General features: G+C 30.7%; 1 protein-coding gene across 6 annotated transcripts; it reads right to left on the bottom strand.

Moving 5' to 3' along the window:
* Window positions 1-8,659: 8,659 nt before the first annotated feature.
* LOC107009273 (urease accessory protein D) lies at window positions 8,660-16,892 on the bottom strand. 6 transcript variants are annotated; one of them, XR_001455385.2, is made up of 9 exons: window positions 16,716-16,892; window positions 16,567-16,632; window positions 16,431-16,505; window positions 16,307-16,351; window positions 13,468-13,701; window positions 10,913-11,015; window positions 10,614-10,782; window positions 9,399-9,553; window positions 8,660-9,047 (listed from the first exon to the last, which is right to left on the bottom strand). XR_001455385.2 is itself a non-coding variant. In XM_015208583.2 (9 exons), the coding sequence occupies exons 1-8, from the start codon at window positions 16,812-16,814 to the stop codon at window positions 9,431-9,433; spliced, it is 894 nt and encodes a 297-aa protein (XP_015064069.1). In that variant the 5' UTR covers window positions 16,815-16,891; the 3' UTR covers window positions 8,660-9,053; window positions 9,399-9,430. The 6 variants fall into 6 exon arrangements, 5 of the variants coding, with proteins under 5 accessions (XP_015064069.1, XP_015064068.1, XP_015064070.1 ...); XM_015208583.2 differs by having other exon boundaries at window positions 8,660-9,053; window positions 10,933-11,015; window positions 16,716-16,891; XM_015208582.2 differs by having other exon boundaries at window positions 10,933-11,015; window positions 16,716-16,891.
* Between the last annotated feature and the right edge of the window lie 8,510 nt (window positions 16,893-25,402).

The raw sequence follows: 25,402 nt of genomic DNA, 5'->3' as shown, positions 1-25,402 counted from the left end.
CGTAATTTTCGATAAATAAGAAAAGTAGATTTTTCAGTCATTTAGAGGTTGTTTAATAGAATGTATTAGCAAAAATAATGCATGCATTAATTATGTGTATTAGTAACATCATGTTTGGTATACTTTTCTAAATATTAGTTATACATTCTATTGTGTATTAAGATTTATAATACTAATACCATGAACGTATCTTCAATCTCTACCAAACGATCCCTTTGAGAAAATAATGTGCTTTTTTTTCCAGACCATCATAAACTGGTTTGATTTGTAAACTTTGTGTGGTCGTCAACTCACCCTCTATCTCCGGATGACCCTGTTGATGCACAAGATTAATGTTGTCCACTGACACTCGGATTTGCATAAAAAAAAAAACTAATGCAGACTGTAGTATGTGGACCAACCAATAGGTACATAGTAGGCATCATAGGATAACTAAGCTTGAAAAGTAAATAAATGACAAAATGTGGGGAATAAAATGATGTCAAGGGGTCAAACGACGGGAGAATAGTGATAAGTCTAACTATGCACCTCAATAAGCTAGCAAAAGACGAAACGATAAGCCCAAACAAGACCTCGTAAGCCAGATGAGTACACGAAAAGAGTTGAAAGATAATTTTAACTAAGATTTGATTTACAATTTAACTGAAATGGTCAAGCTCGGACTCGAACCGCAACAAAGGAACCCAATAGAACCAAGATGTCAAGGCTCAAACCCGACTAATAGAAGTGTGCCTGGATTCAAACCACAACTCATAAAAATGTGCTCTGACCTTAAACCATGGCTACTACACTGTGGAGAATCTATTGCCAAATGTTCAACATCATAAGGGAATACCGTGGATTGACACCGTTATAAAAGATTCACTTTAGCTCGAACCCAAGTCTAAATCCAAAAGATCCAACAAGGCCCAAAGTCAAACAACAGAATCAAATCAGGGTCATAGCAAATTAATCTGAATATATAGAATGCGTCTTTATTTAAAAATTAATAAAATAAAATTTAAATAAATACTAAATTAATCTAATATTATATTAATAATATAACTATTGGTGATGATAATGACTAACGATGAATTAGTTATAGTTATGGGTGTTGATTTGAGATGTTAGTTTATGGTAGTGACTATGAATAGTTTATGTAGTGAAGATGGTTGAAGGTAGATAGTAGCTGATTCTGATATGTATAGTTAGTGATGGCATGTAATTTACGGTTAGTTTTATGATGGTTGACGTAGTTGATTTTGATGTGCATAATTAGTGATGGCATGTAATTTACGGTTAGTTTTATGATGGTTGGCATATATATATATATATATATATATATAATTAGTGATGGCATATAATTTATGATAATTTTATGATGGTTAGCATATATATATATATATAGCGATTGATGGCAATGATTTATAAATTTAGATAAATAATTGGTAGTTACTATGGTAATAGGAATGATAAATGATAGCTAGTGGATACTGTTTCTAGTGATTGGTGGTGGCGATTAAGCTAGTGATAATTGTGAGAGGTAATAGTATATATGTATCATTCAAATATTTTTTTTAGAAAATAGATATAGTGACTGAATGTAAATAATTTAAATTATTATTTTCAAGTGAAAATAAATAAAGCACGAGGATTATTGAATATGACTACTTTACAACTAAACTTTCGTCAGCATCCTGGTCAAATTCTCCGAATTGATACGTGATATCATGTGTTATCTTTTGAATTTCAGAAAATACGGTTAGGCCTAATAAAAAATTTTGAATTCAGATTTTGTATATAATTATTTTTTTATTGGAGGAGTCACTTTTGAATAGATTATATAAAACATAATTTAAAATTTAATAAAGACTCTAGCAGAAAACTAAAAAAAAACTTATCATACTAATTAATTTTCACACATAAAATATTGGATTTTACTAGCACGTAGTAACTAGTTAGTGGAGTTGTTATTTATGCATAATACATATAAGTATTATTTATTTTGATTATAATTGTTTTATTTTCTAATTTTGAGTGTATATAAATAAATATTAAAATTTATATGAAATTGAATAAATAAATATATTCGTGATGTGTGACGTCTTAACATAGTAATTTTTTGTATTAGCGATGTCTTATATATATATTATAACATGCAAAACCCGTGTGTATATTTACTTAATTTCATACAAATTTAAGTGTCTACTTATGCATATCATAATTTGAGAACATAAATATCATCCGAAGAAAATTTATTTATATGTTATGCCTATTATATACTCCACGAATTACTTCTTGTTCACCTTATTTATAAATAATTATCATAGATTACTGATTAATTATCTCATTAAAATATTATTTTACCATTACATTTAATTATTTTTTGCCTAAATAAGTTTATAACTCCAAAAAGTTAAGACAAAAAATAAAATATATATTAAAATAAATTAATAAAAATACCTTTTTATTTATAATTTTTTAAAAAAAAAACTGGATAAAAGAAAAGAAAGAGGCTGATAAGTAATTAATATGGGGCGGTGGAGGTAAAAAAACCAAAAGAAACTTCGTGCTACTTTCTTTTAAATAAAATATAGTGAGAGACGTATCTTTAGTTTTTAGCTTATTTTGTTATTTTAATGTTATAAAAAAAATTTAAAAGTTAAAATGACTTAAATATAAGCTTGATTAACTCTAAGAATCTATTTATATAATCGGAAAAAAATAATTTTTAAATTAAAAAATAAAAAATTATACTTGAAATGTTATTATACGAGATTATGTCATCTCAAGCCAAACCAAATTGATTTTAAAAGTTCAAAATAACGAATTTAACTAACTTTTAAGTCAAATGAAATGGTTCTAAACGTAATTATAGGAGATTATGTCATCTCATAGATTTCCTTGTCCACATTTCCCTATACTAGTTTATATTTATTTAAATTTTACATGTTTCGTAAGAAATAATATTGATAAACAAATTTTATCATAAATTTATATTAATAAATAATATAAAAATAAGTAATAAATGTTAAAAATAAAATATGAAAAAATTACCTTTTTAATATATTAAAAAAAAATAGAGGCAAGTAAAAATGAAAGAGAAGAATATTTAGAGTCCAAAGGTTACTAGTGGTCAACAATGTTTAATTACACTATATGGAAACTAAAGTTTATAGTCGTGATAGTACTGAACCTTCTTTTAGCTTTGTGATAAAAGCAATTCCACCACCTATATAATAAGGATAGAGTATTTGTCTATCACTATTAAATGAATGATGTACTATAAAAAAAATTATATTTACATATAGATTATTTTTATTTAATTAGATGAGTTCTTGATCATCTATTAAATCAACAAAGTTAATAAATTTTGCATGACTACGAAATTATTATAGCTAATCTCTTTTATTTTTCAGGAAAAAAAAAAAGTAAAATCATTGTGATGAAAAGAAAAAAAAAGGTAAACACTATTTTGGTCAAAGCTCTAAAGTCAAAAAAAAAAATATAGTGGTTGGAATTTGCTAATCCCAAAGCCATGTTCATATTTAGTCAAGCCAAATAGTCAGAGTCTGTTGATTCATTGGACTGTCATGTTATTTTAATAAATATCATTTTGATGGTGTCGAAGTTAGAAATTTAAAAAGTTTAAAATTTAAAATTATGGATATATTAATATTAACATATTCAATGATTTAAAAAATAATATATATATATATATATATATTATATAATTAGTTTTAATAAATAATATTCGAACTGATTATCCTTAACGATATGTGAATATGTCATTGATTTTGATATGCAACTTTATAAATAAAGGAGATAATTTTTCAACCTCTTACATGTTTTTCTAGTTGATCACCCATAACGATACGTGAATATGACATTGATTTTGATATACAACTTTGTAAATAAAGGAGTTAATTTTTCAACCTCTTGCATATTTTTCTAGTGTTGATCATACACACTTTATGAATCGAATGATCATCTTGGACTATATTAATTTGACTTTAGTCCTAAATATTGAATAATTCTATGGTGTCCACTCCACAATTTATATACACAGCAATGTATATTATTTATCTTCAAGATATAAAATAGAATGATCAAAATTATGTCACTCTTAATAAGATAAATTTGAACTTTCAAAAATGAAGAAATATTTAATTTATAACTTATAAGTCACATTCCTTTTTGAGGTCATTTCTTACAAATTCATATTTATATCTTATGCGTATTTTCTCTGTTTTCTTGTTCATATACATATTCGGTCAAAATGAAGAGTTGTGTTGAATGATTTGAGTTGTACACTATTTATTATTATCTTTTGTTATATATTATATTTTAAATATATCAACTTAAATATAATTTTTACAAAAATAAAAAAATGATTGAAAATTTAAAAACAATCTCAAAAGCATTTGACTAGTGTTTTACAAATTAAACTAATAATTTTGTCAAATACCTTATTTACTCTCTTATATTAAATCAACATCTTACTAAAAATATATATCTTATATTACTTGATTATTTATTAAATCAGGATATCATTATTTTGAAGAAAAAAATCATTTTACACCTACAATTAATATGACATATGAAAGTTCAAACAATTTTTTAAAATTCAAAAATAATTTATTTCAACAGGATAGTTAATATGAATAAAGATCAAAATAGTACAATTAATTAGTCTATTGATAATCTTTTTAATTACTATTTAAAATAAAAAAATATCCATCTAATATATCGCGGATATGACCGAGGAAGTAACTAACTTCATATTGGTTTTTGTTATTGAGTTTCACCTTATCTTAAAACATTGATTACTAAAATGTTAAATTTATCATAAAGACAGAATAAAGTATATAGTAATTTGTTCACACTAGTTCACATTGCTAACATCATCACTCAATTAAGTGGGAGGGAGGAATACTTTTCTACTCCCACCGTTAAATATTATTTATTATAATTTCTATTTTAGATTTAGATTATAAGAATTTTTAATATATTAAAATATATTTATTAAAAAATTATAATTTATAATATTTTTTATATAATTTTTGAATATTAAATTTTTTTAAAAAAATATTTAATTAATATAATCTACTTTAACTTTAAAAATTAGATAAATTAATTTTTAAAAAATATAACATAACAAATAAAATTGAACAGAAGAAGTATCCTTATGCTAAAATAATTAGTGTTATCTCTTAGATATATGATAATTTATGCTTATTCATAAGAAAAATTATGTTTACATATAATAGATCTAAAAATTTGTTTTTTATATTGATATCGTAAAAGGATAAAAGATTTTATTTTCTCTGGTGATCGATAGGCACAAAAATATTAATCTAGTTTCAACTTATTTTAAAAGCATGTTTAAATATAATTTTCAATCAAATACCTTTTTCTAATTTAACATCAAATACTATGAACCGACCATAACAATTATTCAAAACCATTAAGAATTGTTTTTACTATAAATTGGTGTCTGACCGTGAAAATTCTAACAACTTCAACTAAATATTTGCATAACATCCTGAATCTGGTTTCACTTTATCCATTTTCATCTTATCCTACCATTATAGTTTTGTTTTTTGATATATATATATATATATATATATATATTTCATACTTTTTAGAAAAAAATGGTATATTTAAATAACTAAATATTATTGCAAAACTTGAAATCAAACACAACTTCATCCTTACCTCCAACTTCAAAAATTTCAAAAAAATATAAATTGAAAAAATAAATTGTTATAATATGTAGTATATCAAAATTAATCAACGACATTACCTGATTATCTATTTTGAGATATTACTCTTATAGAGAAAATGTGATTTCTGACGGCTTCTATCTCTCTTTCTTTATGGTGAAAAATATGTCTTATCAATTTTAAATATTTTATGGGAAAATTGTATATAATATCAAACTAATAACCTAAAATAAATGGAGTAACTAGGGTTTGATTTAATTGTGCTCCATAGCAAACATTTGCAAAAAAATTACCAGGCGCCTCTCTCCCAAATATCTCACTTGCCACTCTCCTCCACTCTCTCGCTCGCTTCCTCACTTTTATACAAACACAAGTGTATAAAAATTGTTTCTAATTTTATAAAGCAGAGAGAATTGTAAAAATACATATATTTTTGTTCCCCTCTCTCCCCTCTTCCATATCTCGCTCGCCACCCTCGCCTTTCTCACTTATACAAACAGAAGCGAAATGTATAAATTGCGTTTCTGTTTGTATAAAGCGTGAGAAAATTGTATATACACATGCAAGTACATATTTTCGTCCTATACACTTATAATTATACAATAAAAATACTCCCCTGCCCAGTTTCTTTTGCCTTTCTCTCTTTCTCGTTTTATACAATTCGATTCAATTGTATATTCCTTGTCAAGTCTCTTTTGTCTTTCTCTCTTTCTCATTTTATACAAATTTAAATTGTATATAATCGTTCTATACACTTAATAATACAATTCGTTTTATACACATCGTTTTTATACAGTTCTCTGCCCAAGTGTCTTTCTCTTTCTTGTTTTATACACTTTGTTTTATACAATTTGCTTCAACTGTATATGTATAGCGAATTATACAGTTTCTATGTTTGATATGGAGCGCAATTATGCAAACTTTGCTATAGCATACAAATATAAATTTTTTATTTGCTATATATGAAAGTTGCCCATATTTTATTCACTTAGAAGCTCTTCATTAGACTAGTTCCTTGAAAAGATTTGGGGTATTTTCTTTACAAAAAAAGTATTTTAGTAGAGTACGTTGAGTATTGTAGAGTTTTAAAATTGTTCACTTCTTGATGTTATGATTGAACTTGGATTAATAGTTCTCATATCTAGATATTAGAGTAGTCGTTCGCACGATCAATGAATTGGATCGTTACAATTTCCAGGTAGGTTAATCAAATTTGATTATTGTTAGGTTTTAGAAATTGAGTTGATCGAAAAGGTATAAATCATATTTAAAAAAATACATTTCAATTCTAAATATTCTTTTGTAATTTTGTCAAACACAATTATTACTCCAATTTCAAAATTTCAACCAAAATGAATAATATTCGATTTTATTTTTGATCAAATGCCTACTACTCAATTTATTCTAAATATCATATTTTTTATGTCCAAATGCCTACTAAATTTTAAATCATAAATAACCAAATTAGAAAAGAAAAAAAAATGTTTGATTTTTACGTATTTGTTTAATGTAAGGTTTGTTTGGCAGTAGTTAGCACCATATTTCTTTTCTGTCATTCTATTTGTGATTTTTGTATTTAATAACAAAACTTCCATATCCTCTTAATTAAGCTAAATAGCCACCAAAATCTAAAAATAAAAAGATAAATATAATGCATATTTAAATGCAGGGTAAAAATCGAGTCGATCGATAAACCGAATTGAAAAAATGTTATTAGGTTATTGGGGTTTAATGGGTTTATAAAAAGATTTATTGAATAGTGCGATATCGATTTTTATTATTGAGTTATTGGGTAAATTGATAACTCAATAAGATAGTAGTAATTTGTTATTTTACCCTTCGTATTTAAAGGTTGCAATTAAAAATTGAGAGTTATGACTTGTCACTTTCAGATGAGGACACATTTAACATATCAGTATTTTTTATTTTTTTTAAAAAATAAATGTGTAAATGACTTAACTCAAAAAAAGAATACCTTCAATTTTATCTACCTACCATAATGAATATGTTAAATAGAGACATTTTCATTAATGCGTACAAATATTTATATTGCAACTACAAAGTATCTTATCCGTGTATCTAGTACATAGTGATAAATATTATATTTGATATTCATTACAATTTGATAAACTGTAAATGTATTAAAAATGGTATATGATATTAATTATAACTTCATATGCTCATTGTGCAATATTTCTTTATCAAATACAAATTATGTTGTATATGATATAATATTCTGCATAGTACAGGAACTTTTAACTTGATACATTTATAAAAACTATTCAAATAGAGAACAAAACTAGGATTTTATATATCAACATAGCAATATGAGAACATGCCATTATCAATAATGTATGAATTTTTGAAGCAAGTAATAAAAGGCAATGTAAAACATCAAAATTACGTAAATAGATAGAAAATACATACCCCGAATAGTATAGGTCGGGAAATGGCTGATGCAACTTTCCTATCCCTTTTTTGAATTTTTTTCCACCCCCGTTTAAACATCTCTCTTCATCTTCGCCTTCTCAATATTCTGATTAGTCATTGATAGGAATCGATCTGTTCTCAATCCAATTATCATTGTCGGAATCATAAATTTGATCAATGTTAGATGAGTGTAATTGGGTAATTCCAATACTAAAAGAAAAAGCATCATCCGTATATTGAATTTAATTGACTGGAGAGAGATTTTGAAATTCAAATTGTGTTGAAGGATGTAACTGATTAGATTACGAAAGTGAAAATAGAAATGAAAAACGTCAGTTTTGGTGTAGATGACTTATATATTCGAAAGATTTGGTCATTGGGGAAAATAAGGGATTTTATAATATTTTACAATATATGATTTGAACTAATAGAAAATATGGTGAATAAAGAGGTGTATATAGGTAATTCTTCCAATTTTTTGTTTTTTTCAAGTGGGGGTAGGAAAGGTGAAGTAATGGAGAAAGTTTAGTAACTAACCGATTGAATTACTGAGAACCTGTTTGAATTGACTTTAAAGCATTTTTGTAGTATATAAGCAAAACAAAAGTGTTTTAAGCCGCCCATAAAAGGCATAAGCCCAACAAAACAGGTTATAAGATTCCTCAATATAGGATACATGCTGCTCCAAATAGGACTTTTCAGTTCAGCTTGAATGCTACAACCTGTTGGATATAACAACATTTTAAGATTCTTGATCTGGCACGGTTATACTCCATCCCGATGAACGGTAAGAACCTAAACGGTTGCCCCATGTTCAAAAGCTACTGACCCATCCGCGCATACCTATTCAGAGACAGTTATAGTGAGAACTTTCCTCCTCATTGTAAAAGCTAATGATCCATCCGCGCATACCTGCAACTAGGAATAGGATGGTCATGTTAGTGAAAACACACTCATAGTAAAACAAGATCTTCCATAATTTCCATACTAGCCTATTATGCAAATGCCTAACAGAATGGCAATTGAACATATGTATTGTCAAGAATAAGATTTCGGTTGTTTACATGCATCCTATACCACCTTTATCTTCACATAAACCAAAAACATGACATGAACAGTGATGCTGGTTGTCAATTCAGATGCAGGACTAGACACCTAATCAACTTTCTCCAATCGAAAAAAATAATCAAATTTCTCTAGATACAAGGATTACAAACAAAATGGTGATCTGGGGATTGGGCAAATGGAGAGGATCTTACTTACATGTCAATCAACATGAACAAGAAAATGTTTTATTAACTTGCGTAAGAATATGGCTTGACACCAAGTAGTGGCTCCATACTGGACAACTGATGTTGCAGAAAATTGTACACTGATTCCGTTGTCATGGCAGCTATTCGAGTAACAACTCCAATTCCCTGCAAGGATATATTTCTTATGAAGCATAACATGGAAATGAATTCTGGTTTGCACTTCTAAATGGTTAACAGTTTTTCTTTTCAACAGCATGAGAAGAGCATGTTTAGATTATAATACTAGCGCCAAATTCTTTTTTATTTCTTAATGGTAGTAAACAATACTTTCATCAAATTCTATGGTATGAAAAGAAATACTAAAATGCAGTAGAAAAAGAGTCCAAAACAGGATGTCTAACAGAAATAAGAGTTTGGTGATGGTATTCTGACATTGTATTTCTGTGACAAACATATACAGCCCGGCACAACAAATTGCAAGTGGAGAACTCCCTCCCTTCCACATTGTTTGGCATGGTTCGGAGTATGAAAGTCGAAGTACTTAATTTTTTTTGGTGTGAATACAGATATAGATTCTTCATGTTTTTGGAAATAAAGTTAGCATATTTAGGAACAACAACAAAAGTACTATATGTCAAAATAACTAATAAATTCAAAATATATTGAAAAAATATTTAAGAAAAATGTGTTCACCTCTAGAAATTGTAGAAGTGTCGAACAAAGTGAAACGCAGAGAGAAGCAATTAAAGGATTGTGTGTCAGATATTTTTGAAGTCCTGGAAATAACTAATAAATTCAAAATATATTGAAAAAGTATTTAAGAAAAATGTGTTCACCTCTAGAAATTGTAGAAGTGTCGAACAAAGTGAAATGGCGAGAGAAGCAATTAAAGGATTATGTGTCAGATATTATTGAAGTCTTGGAAGACCAACGTGGAGAGGGGTCAAATAAGTGAAGAAAACTAGTACAAAATAAATCAAATGAGGATGAAAGCAACACATGCACAACCCAAGTAAAATATTTTGGGGTTGACTTGGTTGTTAAAGCAATAAATAGATTAAATAGATAACACTGTCAAATTTACATGTAAGGTATATCAAGAGAAATGGAAGGCCTTATTTGCACAGAGACTTAATTGATATGCTCAAACAACTAGACCTGAAATTCACAGGTCATTCACATATAAGACAACCAGAGAGATGGAGTAGGTGTTAATGTATGTTACCTTTGGACCAAATATGCTACAGGAAGCAAGAAAACTTGGTTTGGTCAAGTGATGATCATTATGTCTACTAGTCGACTGTCTTGAACCAATTGTAGGCATGTGTAAACTCTGAGACATTATTTTCTTCACATCTTCCTGGATTTGGTTTTGAATGTGCTTCAACTTTGGCCTGTAAATAAGTAACAAAAGTTGATCTTCCTTCTTTCCAAAACAGATGAATGCTGGCTTAAAAAATAAAAATAACACTAAGAACCAGAAAAAGAATGACAAATGGGGGAGTGAAGAATATTTTTAAGTACCAGATGAGTAACCTACACACCCCAGTAATATCACCATTGCGATCACTTGATAGTCTTGCATACGCTCAGCTATATCTGAACATGTTCCTTGTTCTAGCAATGCCTGATTAAAAGAAAAAACAGTTAAATAGCTGCAGCATGACATGAAAAACATGGTGTTCAGATGAGTCACTCTAAATATCTCATTTGAAATAGAAGATCAATGTGAGGGAGATTCCCTATTGGAAGAAAGAGCACCCCTGGATATGCAATCGATCAAGTGATATTCGTTAGTGGCTAAGACCCTTGTGGCGATGGAAAGGGAACATCATGAGTCATGCCCTAAATGAAAGGCTGGTTCTGTGTTATTGAGAAAGAAAGAGAATGTAGAGAGCAGTCATCAGGGGTCCAGCTAAGAGGCAGGGAAGTCTCTAGGGTGGAGATGCCTGGGTCAGTCCAACAGATTTTTGGACTACATCTAGTAGAGCATAGTTGGAAAAGAGAGAAGAGATATGTTACATCATTTTTATGACTCGTTTCCAGATACACAAGTGTGCCTCACACATATATTAGTTACAACTTACAAGTAATTAGCAACTACTATACCATAAGCGCCTTCCACGATTTTAAGGTAGTGTGTGCTCAACGACTATAGATGTAATTAGCTACATACCATAAGTGCACCACTTTTTTGAAACTTGACGGTTAAAAATAATTTTCCGAGCAAGTTGAAACTAATATTATTGTTGCCAAAAAAAAAATCTATAGTCATTCTCATATAGTTTCCATGGTATTTGTAAAATGATAAATAATATTTTTATCATTATTTTTAGAAATCTTATGTTTTACTTAACAAACTAGACAACTATTTAAAGAATCATGCAAATGTTCCATAAATCAGATTTTCTGTAGTCAATTAATGAGGAAGGTATTGAAAGACCAAGTTATACAACATAACCATAAAACTCAACACAAGTCAGGAAATTTTTTAAATTTATTTCTCAGAAATTCTCAATTTCTTAAAACCCAATTTTGTAAATCAAAACACTATAGAATTTATGCAAAACTTCCAATCAGTTATAAGTTCAACCGCTTTAGGAAACATCCCACAATTGAGCCAAACGGTTATGTTTGCACATTATGACTCAAGAAGAAGCATTTGCATTTAAAACTAAAGATGGTTGTTTTATTGTATTGTATATTTTTCTTCCATGTCTTGCCACTATAATTAAAGAAAGGTAAGGAAGAGTGGAGGGAAAAAAGAATGTCAGCGGCAGACGAAGAAAATAAAAAGTTAGGGAAATAAGAGTTAAAACAGGAATCTGCCCATTTTGATAATATGATTGGGTGTTGTTGCCAAGGGTCAAATCCATTATTCTCTGAGGTTGGCAGCTCAAAAATAATGGTTCAACCAGGGCACTTGCCCATTCTTTCATTCTATGGGTGCTCACACAAAATATTTACTACTGTCTTTCAAATTCTATATACAAAAACACATTTTCTGCTCAGGGTTAATGGGTGCTCAAACACCCACACCATTAAATATGATTCTGCCCCTGTGCGGTGCAAGTTGTAAAAGATGGAACTGACTAGGACATAGTTACTCAACAACCTTAATCAGACAAAAGCAGAGATTGCTACTTCATTATAATTGTTCAAGTTGTTACCACAATCCTGTCTCTCTAGTTCTTCTCTTTGGTTCTTTACTTTGGGAGGGAATGGGGTCAATTGGAAAAGTTTTCTTCTCCAAATGCTATAAGAGGCAAAATGAGGACAAACTGCCAAGCACTGAAAATTTCCTAGCAGTATTGTCAACGAGACCAATAAGATTAAGAGAAGAATAGGAGTTGAGAAAGCAAAGCATTATGTTCTATAAGCTTTTTCATTTACCATGGTTAAAAATGTTTAGCTACTTTCCTTTCTTTTTTTTTTAATCTTTATGGCTTTCCTGTTAGCAATTCATGATACCATGTTCTTGTTTTGGTTTCCTTGTTATGTCAGTACTGGATGTATCAGATTTTGCAGGGTTACAACCATCCAGGGGACATCTGTAAGGAATATCCGCTCCTTGTTAATATTGCTATACATAGCAGGTTATCTAAGATAGAGCCAAAATGTAAAAAGAAAAAAATAACAAAATCTTTACATGAAATAAAGGCAATAAAAGAAGTGATGGGCAGGTTAAAGGCAACAACAACATACCCAGAGAAATCCCACAATTGCAATCTGAGAAGGGTAGAGTGTACATAGACCTTAACCCTACCTTATGGAGGTAGAGAGACTGTTTCCAAAGGACCCTCGGCTCAAGTACAGCAAATCAAAGTAGATATGGAAAGGGAAAACGGCAGTGAAGAAAACATGGCAACTATGAGGAAAGCAATACAAAGCATTTTTCAAACAAAGAAATAGGAACAACAAAATAGTGTGATAACCGAAACGGACAGGTTAAAGGCAAAACTCACAGTATTATTCCAATATCTAAAAGAGAAATTCCTACTGATATAGTTATACTTTATAAAAATGTATACTACTTTCTACACATTAAAAAATACAGACTGATAAACAAAGAAACTTACTGTATCAAGGAATAAAGGCTCATCATCATTATGAAAAATGTTATTCATGCTCCTATAAAGATCAAAATTCCATTTTTCTCCTGTTTCATGACGGCCACTAGTTATCCAATCAACAAGAAGCAAACTTGAGTCTGACATAACTTTGAACACTTGCTTCTGGGAATATTTTGCAGTGGAGAAACAGGTCACTGGATCTGGAATTACAGCCAAAAACGCATTGCTTCCTATTCTTGCCTACAACATCATAAACAACCACTTTTACTAAGATGGCTAGCTACGGATCAAATGAGATAGTTAAAAGGATCCAAAATAATAAATAACAAAAAGAAGATAATGATATGCTCTTTAGAACTTACTACATGTTCTCCCACAATCCTCATCATCGGTTTACCAAAAGTTACATTTTGAACTGTAAATTCTTTGTGTTTCGTAATAAGTTGGAACGGATATGCACCCAAGGGCGTTGCCTAGGGGTAGATGATTGGTAGCGAGACATGAGATCTTAGGTTCAAATTCGAGGGAGACTAAAACACTAGGTGATTCTTCTCACATGTGGAATTGATATGCACCCAAGGGCGTTGCCTAGGGGTCAATGATTGGAAAAGGGACATGAGGTCTCAGGTTCAAATTCGAGGGTGACTAAAACAGTAGGTGATTCTAAACCTTGGTGGATAGAGTTACTTGGTACCTATTGTTGGTGGAAAGTGGCAGGTATTCCGTGGAATTAGTCAAGGTGCCTGGACACCACAGTCATCAAAAAAGAAATGGAACTGATCGTCAAATTTCAGGCAGATGCCTTGTTTGAAGGGAATTTAGAACCAATGATCACACCACGATGTCTTTTGTTATGGCTGTATCCAGAAGTGGAAGCTGTTATGTATCCTTTGTATGTCTTTTCTTTCAGAAGTTAACCATATCAACTTCTTAAAATACATAAAGTACAATTACATTTGAAAGCAAGTTAGCTCATAACTCTACATCCTACTTGAATGACAGCTACCTATATATTAACTAATGCAGACTATTTCAAAATCAAGGACTCCATTTACACACAATTTCCAGATCAACCATTTTGACACCAATTTCAGGTTCTCAATTTCCCTTTCTTTCTTTTCTTTCTTTTTCTTCTCCTTCAGCTATCTCCCTAAAGATCTAGCAATCACTTGCTTTTCTTGCATCATCAAATTTGTTAAATACTTTGGTTCCTACGGAGATGCTTGTAGTCTACAGGTGTACATGTGGCTTGCATTAGGGAAATTAAGGACATATGATGGAGCCAAGAGCCGAGTAAGAACAATGAGAGGTGACTTGGAACACTCTAGATCATGATGGGGGTTGCACCAAGAATCATCCCTTAGCTCGTTCCTATTTGCCATAGTGATGGACGAATTGACGAGACATATATATCGGGATGTGTCGTGGTGCATGTTATTCGCAGATGACATAGTTTAGATGACATAGTTTTGATAGACAAGATGTGCAGAGGAATTAATCATAGGCTGAAAGATAGGAGACAAACCATAGAATCTAACGGTTTCAGGTTAAGCCAGACTAAAACTGAGTACCTAGAGTGCAAGTTCAATGACATAACATATGAAACAAAAGTAGAAGTGAAGATCGATATATAAGTCATACCCAAGAGGGGGAGTTTTAAGCATCTTGGGCCTATAATCGAAGACAATGGAGAAATCGATGATGATGTTGCCCATCATATTAGAGAGCGGTGGGTGAAACAGAGACTCTATCTGGGGTATTATGTGATAAGAATGTGTCGAACCTACACTATTGTATGGGGCAGAGTGTTGTCCAGTGAAGGACGCACATATTCAGAAGATAAGGATGCTTAGATGGATGTGTGAGCATACTGGAGAGACAAGATTAGGAACGAAGTAAGAGGACAAGATGATTGTCCTTTGAGGCAGACAAGATGAAGGAAGCAACATTGAGGTGGTTTGGGGATGTGAGGAGGAGGTGCACAGAGGTACCAGTTAGGAGGTGTGAGAGTTTGGCTATAAGTGAATAACAATTCTTAACAAATGTAGAGGCCAAAGAAGAACAGGGGGAGGTGATCAAACAAGACATGATACACCTTACCTTAGATTTTGCAGGTGAAGCATTAAGGTGAAAGGGTAGTAGACAGTTGTGTGTTGCAGTACTTTCACGAGGGAGAGGCAAGGATCTAAGATCCTTTTCTCATTTCTCCTTATTTAGTAGTCTTACCTAATATTTGCATAGTATCTTCTTCTTCAATTTTACTACTTGTTACTTCGATTGCTTTGTTTATCTAGTTATTTTCCTATTGCTATTTTCCTTCCCATCCTATTTTGATTACATATCTTTTGAGTCGAGGGACTATTGAAAATAACCTCTCTACCCCACAAAAGGTAGGGAGGGGTAAGGTTTGTGTACATCCTATCATTTTAAGATTCCACTTGTGAGATTACACTAGATATATTGTTGTTGTTGTTATTGTAGAGGTAAGGCTTGCCTACGTCCTATCATTTTTCAGATCCCACTTGTAAGGCTACACTGGATATGTTGTTATTATTGTACTATGCAAGTACCATATTTTAGGATCTATCCGAATGCATTAAGAAGTTAACACCTAAATATAATTGGTGAAGAATCATTTACTCCTTTTTTTTTCAATTTGTTTGTCCTACTTTCCTTTCTGGTTTATCTCTTTTCTTTTTAGCAACTCCTTAATCCAACTCTCCACGTCGCATATTTAAGAGCATATATTTAAAATACATTTGACGAATCAAACCATGAAATTCAAAAACCAAGTGTGAAGTCAAAATAGGACACCAAAATGAAACGGAGAGAATAGTTATTTTACCTCCAACACTTGTTCAGAGATTTTTGTTCCCACAGCTTTATAGACCTGCAATGAAAATTTGACTTATATTATTAGAACATTAAAGAAGCTACAAAATCGACACAGCTAATTTATAGAGTTTAACCTTAGTAGAAGCTTGAGTAGTCAAAACAGTGGTGCAACCATCTCCAATTGTAAAATCGCATACTGTAGAATCTCCCTAGAAATATGGGCATTAGATTTAAATAAAACAATCAAATTTAAAATTGTTGATGACTTACAGAGACAATTCCTCCACCATAAGTGATGGCGTAAATCCAAACAACATCAGTTTGAGAAGGAGCGACCTATGAAATTAAGAGAAAAAAAAAATCAAATTGATAAGAAAGAAGGGAAAAGAAGAAGAAGAAGAATTTGAGGAGGAACTGACATTTTTTGGGTTGATGAATTTGAGGGGATACTTTGAAAAGCATTTAGTAAGTGTTGATTTTCCTCTTACTTTCTCAACTATAACCTTCCCTGTTTCCATCTCCCACTCCTTCTCTTCCTCTTTCTTGCGCTCCTCCTTTGGGTTCTAATGTTACCATTTACAAACGAAACGGAAAATTATTGAATATACGGTTTTGACAATTTTTATTTTTATTTTATTTTTTTGGAACGCCACTTGCCAATAACAATTACACTCTATTTGGATAGTTGTTATCATTGTTTCATAATATATTATATTGTATCGTACTTTATTGTATGGTAAATACAATGTTTGGTTGTACAGTTTGTTATTCTTTAGTAACATTTTAATTGTTTGGTTTGACTTATTATAATTTATAAATTTACTTAAATATCTTTAATCATTCTAGGGTAGGAGATTTGACTAGGTTCAAATAATTAAGGTAAAGGGTGAAATAGTATTTTAAAATATTATGTAAAGATATAATTAGAAAAAGAAATTAAGTAATAATGGGAACACACCAAATTGGTTGTTCCATAACATAGGGTTTCAATTGTTAAGTAACAACGAAATTTAACAATACGGTACAATACATTTTAAGTAACAATCAAAATAAATATTGTAGATATAGTAACGATACAATACAATATGATGAAAAACAATGATCCAGACATAGTGTTAGTGAGGATAGTAATTATCAGTATAATAATTATAATATGACCAAACAGACCCAGAAAGTTGTCCACATAATTCACTTAAGCACATTAACTAATGTTTGTACCTATTGAACACCTTGACTATTTTGAATTTGAATCATTTAGACACTTTGTGCATACATGACAGAAAAAATGTAACCCACACCTAATTAGGCGCGTGAATTATTTAATCAACACCTCTTTTATTTTTTTTATTTTTTCTTTTCATTATTACTAATTTTTTTTTTTTTGAAAAAAATAACCATCTTTCTTTCTTCTTTCTACTTCAATACTGCCACCAATATTTTATAACAACAAAATCTACCACCTTACCTTTTTTTTATATAAATTTACTTCTTCCCTTATGCTTAAATTTGATAAGAAATGGAGTCAACTATCTACATTTTCTTTATCGAAAAAAATAAAGAACATAATTTAAGTTTTTTTATCGAAAATATAGAGACCATTATTCACTTTTTTGCCGGAAACATGGAGGCACAAACACTGCAGTCGATCTACACTCTTCCTTGCTTCATAACGAAACATAAACAGAAAGTAAATTTGAAATCAAAATAAAAATAGATGAACAAATTTTTTTAAAAAGAAAAAGAAAATATACTACTATCAATTAAGATAACAAAAAGAAAAAAAAAGAAAATAAATTGATACTTAGGTATATGTTAAAATCTCCATATAGAAAATAACAATGGTGAACAAGAGATAATTTTAGTGAAAGAAGTAAAGAAAAGGTTTGGATTGTGTCGGATGCAAGGTGAGTGCAATGATGGCAAAATGGATTTTTTTTTAAGTTGAAATTCTTTTTTATTTAGATTTAGATTTTCTAATTTTCAAAATCTAATGGTATAATTATTTTAAATTTGAATTTTCCACGTATTTTCATTTGATTTCTTATTTTGTCACGTCAGCTACAACTGTGTTACATGCACATCTTGATTTGACCAGGTCTTAGAAAAATGTCTCATAGATATTTATTTTAAAGGTTTGAGTGTCTAATAGGAAAAGAGGCATGTTGAAGTGTCTAATTGAATTTTGTGGACAACTTTAAGGGGCCGTAGATGACTTAAGCCTTATAATATCTAATAATTACACTGACATATTTGGTTGCAATTACACATGTTCACACAAAAGTAGAGCATTTCAATTTCAAAATAAAATCCTTAAATATTCATTTTGTAAACTGTAAAGTATATGATCAAATTAACACAAAATTAAAAACGTTAATTCTTAAAAACTTCTGAGTAATAATACTATCTTGAAATAATAAATGAACTAAACTAAAAACAAAAGAAAAATTATTTTACTGAGACGGTTAAGTTTAAATTTCAAATTATGGAGAAATGAAAAGGTATACTATGACACCGTCAGCGTTAGTTGCAGTGGCAGTGGTAATGGCAGCGGCAGTGAAAGTGACATTGAAGTTGAGTATAAGTTACTATCTCATCATTCTTTCTTTAAAAGATCAAAAAAATGGAACTCAACTTTTGAGTAATAATACTAGCTTGAAATAATAAATGAACTAAACCAAAAACAAAAGCAAAACTATTTTACTGAGACGATTAAATTTTAAATTTCAAATTATGGAAAAGGTAAAGGTATATTATGACATTGTCAGCGCCAATTGCAGTTACAATAGCAGTGATAGTGAGGTTGAGTATAAGTTACTACCTCATCATTCTTTCATTAAAAGATCACAATAATGGAACTCAACTTCTGAGTAACAATTCTAGCTTGAAATAATAAATGAACTAAACCAAAAACAAAAGCAAAACTATTTTACTGAACGATTAAGTTTTAAATTTCAAATTATGAAAAAAAGGAAAGGTATATTATGGCACTGTCACAGTGGCAGTGGAAGTGACAGCGGCAGTGAGGTTGAGTACAAGTTACTGCCACATCATTCTTTCTTTAAAAGATCAAAAATATGAAACTCAACTTCTGAGTAATAATACTAGCTTGAAATAATAAATAAACTAAACCAAAAATAAAAGCAAAACTATTTTACTGAGATGATTAAGTTTTAAATTTCAAATTATCAAAAAATGAAAAGGTATATTATGGCACTGTCAGCATCAGTCGCAGTTGCAGTGGTAGTGACAGTGGCAGTGGCAATGAGGTTGAGTACAAGTTACTACCTCATCGTTCATTCTTCAAAAGATAAAAAAAAATGGAACTCAACTTCTGAGTAATAATACTAGCTTGAAATAATAAATAAACTAAACCAAAAACTAAAGCAAACTATTTTACTAAGACGATTAAGTTTTAAATTTCAAATTATGAAACAAAGTGGAAAGGTATATTATGACACTGTTGCAATGGCAGTGGCAGTGACAGTGACGTTGAGTACAAGTTACTACCTCATCATTCTTTCTTTAAAAGATAAAAAAAATAAAACTCAACTTCTGAATAATAATACTAGCTTGTAATAATAAATAAATTAAACCAAAAACAAAAGCAAAACTACTTTACTGAGATGATTAAGTTTTAAATTTCAAATTATGAAAAAATAGAAAGATATATTATGACACTGTCTCAGTGGCAGTGACGGTGAGGTTGAGTACAAGTAACTACTTCATCATTCTTTCATTAAAAGATCAAAAATATAGAACTCAACTTCTGAGTAATAATACTAGCTTGAAATAATAAATAAACTAAACCAAAAACAAATGTAAATTTTTTTTTACTGAGACGATTAAGTTTTAAGTTTCAAATTATGGATAAAAGGAAAGGTAAATTATGACACTGTAGCAGTGGCAGTGACAGTGGCAGTGTCTGTGAGGTTGAGTACAAGTTACTACCTCATTATTCTTTCTTTAAAAGATCAAAAAAATGGAACTCGACTTCTAAGTAATAATACTAGTTTCAAATAATAAGACCATCTCCAACCCACCTCTATTTTACTCTCAATTTTCAATATTTGGAGAGTAAAATAGAGAATTGGCACTTCAACCCACCTCTAAATCACCCTTTATTCTCCATTTATAGAGAGGTGTGGAGAACTACTATTTACACTCTCTATTTCATTTTTTCATTATTATATTATTATTTCTATTACTTTTTAATTAACATATTATTGTATATATAATTTCATCAATTAAATATCTAATATTCATAATTATTTTTTAAATGTAATATTCATCAATTATATTTTTAACATAATTATTTTTTAAATGTAATATAGTAAAACGGCCTAGCGTGAAGTTGGTAGAGTACTAATAATTTGATATAGTTATAGTGTCTTATTATATATTAAATTATTAATATTTAGTAATTAGGAAGGGTAAATAATAAATTATTACCGTCTTATTGGATTATCGATTTACCAATAGTAAAAATTGACGGCGACACAATAACCCAATAAATATTTTTTATAAACCCATTAAAAACTCAATAACCCAATAGCCCAATAACTATAACTCAATAATATTTTCTTCGGTCAGTTCGACTTTTGCGCAACTCTAAGCAATATCTCCGACCCTGGCTAAGATTTTAAAGGGTCCAAAGAACATGACTAAAACCTTCTGATACACATGAGATGTCAAGGATATATAATATCTAGTAAGACTGTATTTGACATAGACCTAATCACCAGTCCTCCCTTTTATCAGCTAACAATTTCATTTTACTCTAGGATCTCTCAAGGTGGAACATAATGGTTCTCAATGTGGCTTCTCTTGTTTGCTACCTTCTATCAACCAAATTCAGTTGGAATTAACATGTGAGGAAGCAATGAGGGTGGCTTTTGGCCATAAACTACTTTATATTAGTCATATGCATAGAGGAGAGGTAAGAATATTCATTATACCACAATTCATGTAAGGATAACCATCGTGGCCACTCCTTAGTCATCTCAAAGGTCATGCACCTCAGAGAACATTCTAAGCATCTATTGACTGTGCGTCAGTTTGATCGTATTTGGGTTAAGCTTGCTTTTATATACTTATGTATGCATTATGTCGTTATTAAGATTGGTGTTTCTCATGATCATTAGTGATAAGTTATGGTGAGCACCCATGATAGAGGTCGATAGTCGTCAAAATGATTCATGTTCATTTTCTTAATTCACACGAATTCTTTTTATTTTACCCTTTTCTTTGTTCATCGTCTACAACACACCTGACATCGATCTCCTCACCTAAGAATATAATACACACTTATTTTGTTTTTTCACAAGGTAAAGTGACAACCTTTCACTAGGACATTTGATTCTTCTCTATTGCAGCTAGGGACAAAGAGCTCAGTGGGTGTTTGAGCACCTATGGCCTATAAATTTTGGGTTTGCAAGTTACCCTTTTTATGACTTAGATAGGTTGTTGTAGAGAGCATGACTAACCTTTCTGTTGTGGAGTGAAAACACAAAGGTATTGCACAAAATAAAATACTTTTGTTTTATTCTCAACAATAAAAAAAAAGTGTATTATTTTCTCTTAGGTTTAATGAAGCACCAAATTTTATATTTTTCTTGTCCATTAGACAATTTGTAATATATGAAAGGAAGTCTGGACTTAATCAAATGTTGTATTAGTGTAAGGGTGTTTTTCAAAAAACTTATTCTGTATGATTGACTTAATGTCTGGGTGTGATTCTGTCGGTAACTTGGTATGTACACTGTGTAGAGGAAATAACATATACAATGATGCTCTTGTCAACTTGTTACACTTATTTTGTCACTTTTATATTTGGCATAATACATATATTGGACCCTAAACTTGACTTCAAATTTTAACTTTGGCCTCCAACTTTCATAATGCACAAATAGGCACTTTAACTATCCAAATTTTAAATAAATAAACACATGAGTCCTACATGGCAAAATACACGTAGGACACCATGTAGGACAAAAAATGACATGTAGGACATGTGTGTTTATTTGTTCAAGTTTATACAAATTTAAGTGTCTACTTGTGCACACCCAAAGTTGAAGGGCATAAATGTGATTCGAAGCCAAGTTAAAGGGCATATTTATGTATTATGCCTTTATATTTTGTGGCTTATTTAAATTTTGGACTCTTTTAAATTGTATTATTCTCTATTTATAAACTTTAGGGACAACTAGTCTACCTGTAACGATCCAAAAATTTAAATTAATAAGAATAAATAGATATTTAAGGGCATAATGGTCCTTTCGCGTATTAATTAAAATAAACCAGATTTGTATTAATTTATTTTAAATTCTATTTGACTAATTAGTCTCCTAATCCTAATAGTTCTCTCTCTCTCACGCTCCTTAACTCTCTCTCTCACGTTCCCCATCTTTCTCACGTTATTCTGCCAAATATCAACAGTTCTTCACACTTGAAGAACTCACATGAAATTTTAAGAAAAACAAAGCAACCAAAAACATTAAGGCGAAGAGAAGTTGTTCGTTGAGTGGTGTGGTCGTTGAGGTAACTTGGACTGATTTTTGGGGAGTTTTGGGTAGCGAATTCTTCGTTTGAGCATCAATAAAGGTATGGGTTTCTCTCATGGAATTCTTCCTCCAAGAGTACTTTCCTTCGAATGTTTCTTAAACTCTTGAAACTAAGGTTGTTCCCCCTTCGTATGTCCTTGTCCTTAGCTCCCTAATGAATTTGTAAAATGGGTATGTTGTGCGGCTAGATTTTTGCATGAATGATGTGTTTAAACTAAATATGAATGTATTTATGTGCGGAAAATCACGATAATGATCATAAAAAAAATATGACCGGAAAAGTTAATGTATATGCATGTATAGAGCAGTGTTTTAATCACTGTTTTGGGGTGTATAAGTTGTGTATTTTATGTGTGTATTGGGTGTACAATGTGATGTTCATTATTATGAAGGATAATGAATTGAATAACCACCTTTTAGCCAATTAAACTTATGAACAATGTGCCTAAAAATGAGTTGAATAATGAAAAGAAATTTCCAGATTTGAGTACTCTATGAAAAGGTTGAAATCTGGATTTTTAAAAAGAATATTAAATAAGTGAGGTCAATGGGAATTGAACCCAAGACCTCACAGGTTAAAATGGCTGGAAAAAAAAATAAAGAATGTGTTAAGGGGGATTCGAACTGGGGGCAAGGAGCAGCGAATTTTCGCTAAAAAGAAAAAAAAGTGGGGCTGGGGGTGGGGGGGGATCGAACCCTCGCCCCTGTCTTGTGCGAGGAAAAGGAAAAGAAAAGGGGCTGGGGGGGATCGAACTCGCGACCCCAGCTACGCGCGGAAAAAAAAACGCAAGGCGTGGGAATCGATCACACGACCTCAGTAGGCGAAAATAAAAAAAAAAATGAGGCTGTGAGGATTCGATCCCACAACCTCACTGCAGATGCCATCTGAATAAATTAAAGAAGGAGGGGCTGTGGGGGTTCGAACCCACCACCTCACAGCCTCCTCCTCAGCAAATTTAAATGAAAAATAAGGGGGTTGTGGGGGTTCGAACCCACAACCTCCCTATTCAAGCGAATTTAATTCAAAAAAAAATTACATTAAAATTCTAATTAAAGTGGAAAATTAATTCTTTCATGTAAATATTGAGATTTAAATTAGAAGTGGAAAATTAATTCTTTCATGTAAATATTGAGATTTAAATTAGAATTCTAATTAAAATAGAAAATTATTCTTTCATGTAAATGATTGAAATTTACTTTAGAATTCTAATTAAAATAGAAAATTTATTATGTCATGAAAATGTTGAGATTTAATTTAGAGTTCTAAAGTATGAATATTAGAAATAAAATCAATGAAAAATATAAATGATATCCAAATAATTCAAGATTTGGGTTCCCGTGCCCAAACCTCCGTATTGATACATAAGTCATACGTGAGTAAAATATTCAAGAATAATGTCATCTAATTAGATCAAAAATCAAGATCTTGGTATGTATACAAGATACATAAGTCTTGTAATACATAATCTTAGGAAAATAAGAATCACTTAACGAACTATAAATGAAGCCCCATGACTTGTATGTATAGACACATAAGTTTAACATACGTTCAAAAATAAGTGAACCTAAGATATACGTAATGAAATGAAGAAATGAACATTCACATAATAAGAGGTGAGTAACTATGAAAAATAAAGGTGCTAATAATGAAGAATGTGGTGACAATCATGATGTGAGGCTAATGTATATGATGAGAGAAATCTCAAATGAGCCTAAGTAAATGTTACCAATACGTACTCACCAATGAGAGTGTAAGATAATGAAGAGACCAGTCTCTATGAACACTCTAATGAAAAGATTGATTTTAAAACACTTAATACTAATGATGAGATGAGAAATCATCTATTGAGCTATGATGTCCTCATATTAGAAGCCAACTTCCATGATGTATGAGTTGAATGTAATGGAACTTTATACCGAGCACCGATAGGCTAGCTATGAGCGGTGATTCCTTCTTTCGGGAAGGGCGGAGGTTCACGTAACTCTCATGAGATGAGACTGTCCGGCTTGCCGGGTATGGGTCTCCATACATCTCCTAGTCTTTGAACCTATATTGCCACTATAGGGATCTGGCGGGGTTAAATTTCCATATACGCTAGCATGTTATTGAATCGCTTTTGCCGGTGATTCCACCTCTTTTCGGTGTGGGGGAGACACTGAATTTCATGATGCTCACATGATCTATGTCGGTTAAAGTTAAAGTTCCAAATGAATGAATGAGGCCAGCCTCAAATGAATCATATAAAGAAATGAATGATACAGAAGGTGTTAGGATAGGATAATCAAGAGGTGAGCTAGATTCAGGTAATGACATTAGGTTATTCCTGATCATTGCACATTAAACCCGATGAAAGTCTTAAACTACATCCTAGGTATGGCTGGTGTTCGCACTGGCCTATGAATGAATTGAAATGAAATACGAATGAAGGAATGAAGCAGACTCTGCGTTTGCTAAAGAAGGCTCCCTAGTTGAGGTCCCATATGTTGAGCGCTCATTTTGGAAAGTCTTAAGGTTAAGTCTATGATAATAAGGTCTCATGGCATAT

Source organism: Solanum pennellii, chromosome 2 (genome assembly GCF_001406875.1).
Source record: "Solanum pennellii chromosome 2, SPENNV200".
In the NCBI taxonomy this organism is placed as follows: domain Eukaryota; kingdom Viridiplantae; phylum Streptophyta; class Magnoliopsida; order Solanales; family Solanaceae; genus Solanum; species Solanum pennellii.
The sequence above is the reverse complement of the archived record's forward strand: the minus strand, read 5'-3'. Positions and strand labels throughout refer to the sequence as shown.

Excerpts from the sequence above, each read along its gene's own strand:
- LOC107009273 (XM_015208583.2), bottom strand. The coding sequence starts at position 16,814 with ATGGAAACAGGGAAGGTTATAGTTGAGAAAGTAAGAGGAAAATCAACA. Across the intron at positions 13,702-16,306 it reads TCTCTGAACAAGTGTTGGAG|GCAAGAATAGGAAGCAATGC; the intron begins GTAAAATAACTA and ends ATGATGTTGTAG. Across the intron at positions 9,554-10,613 it reads GTAGCATATTTGGTCCAAAG|GGAATTGGAGTTGTTACTCG; the intron begins GTAACATACATT and ends ATATCCTTGCAG.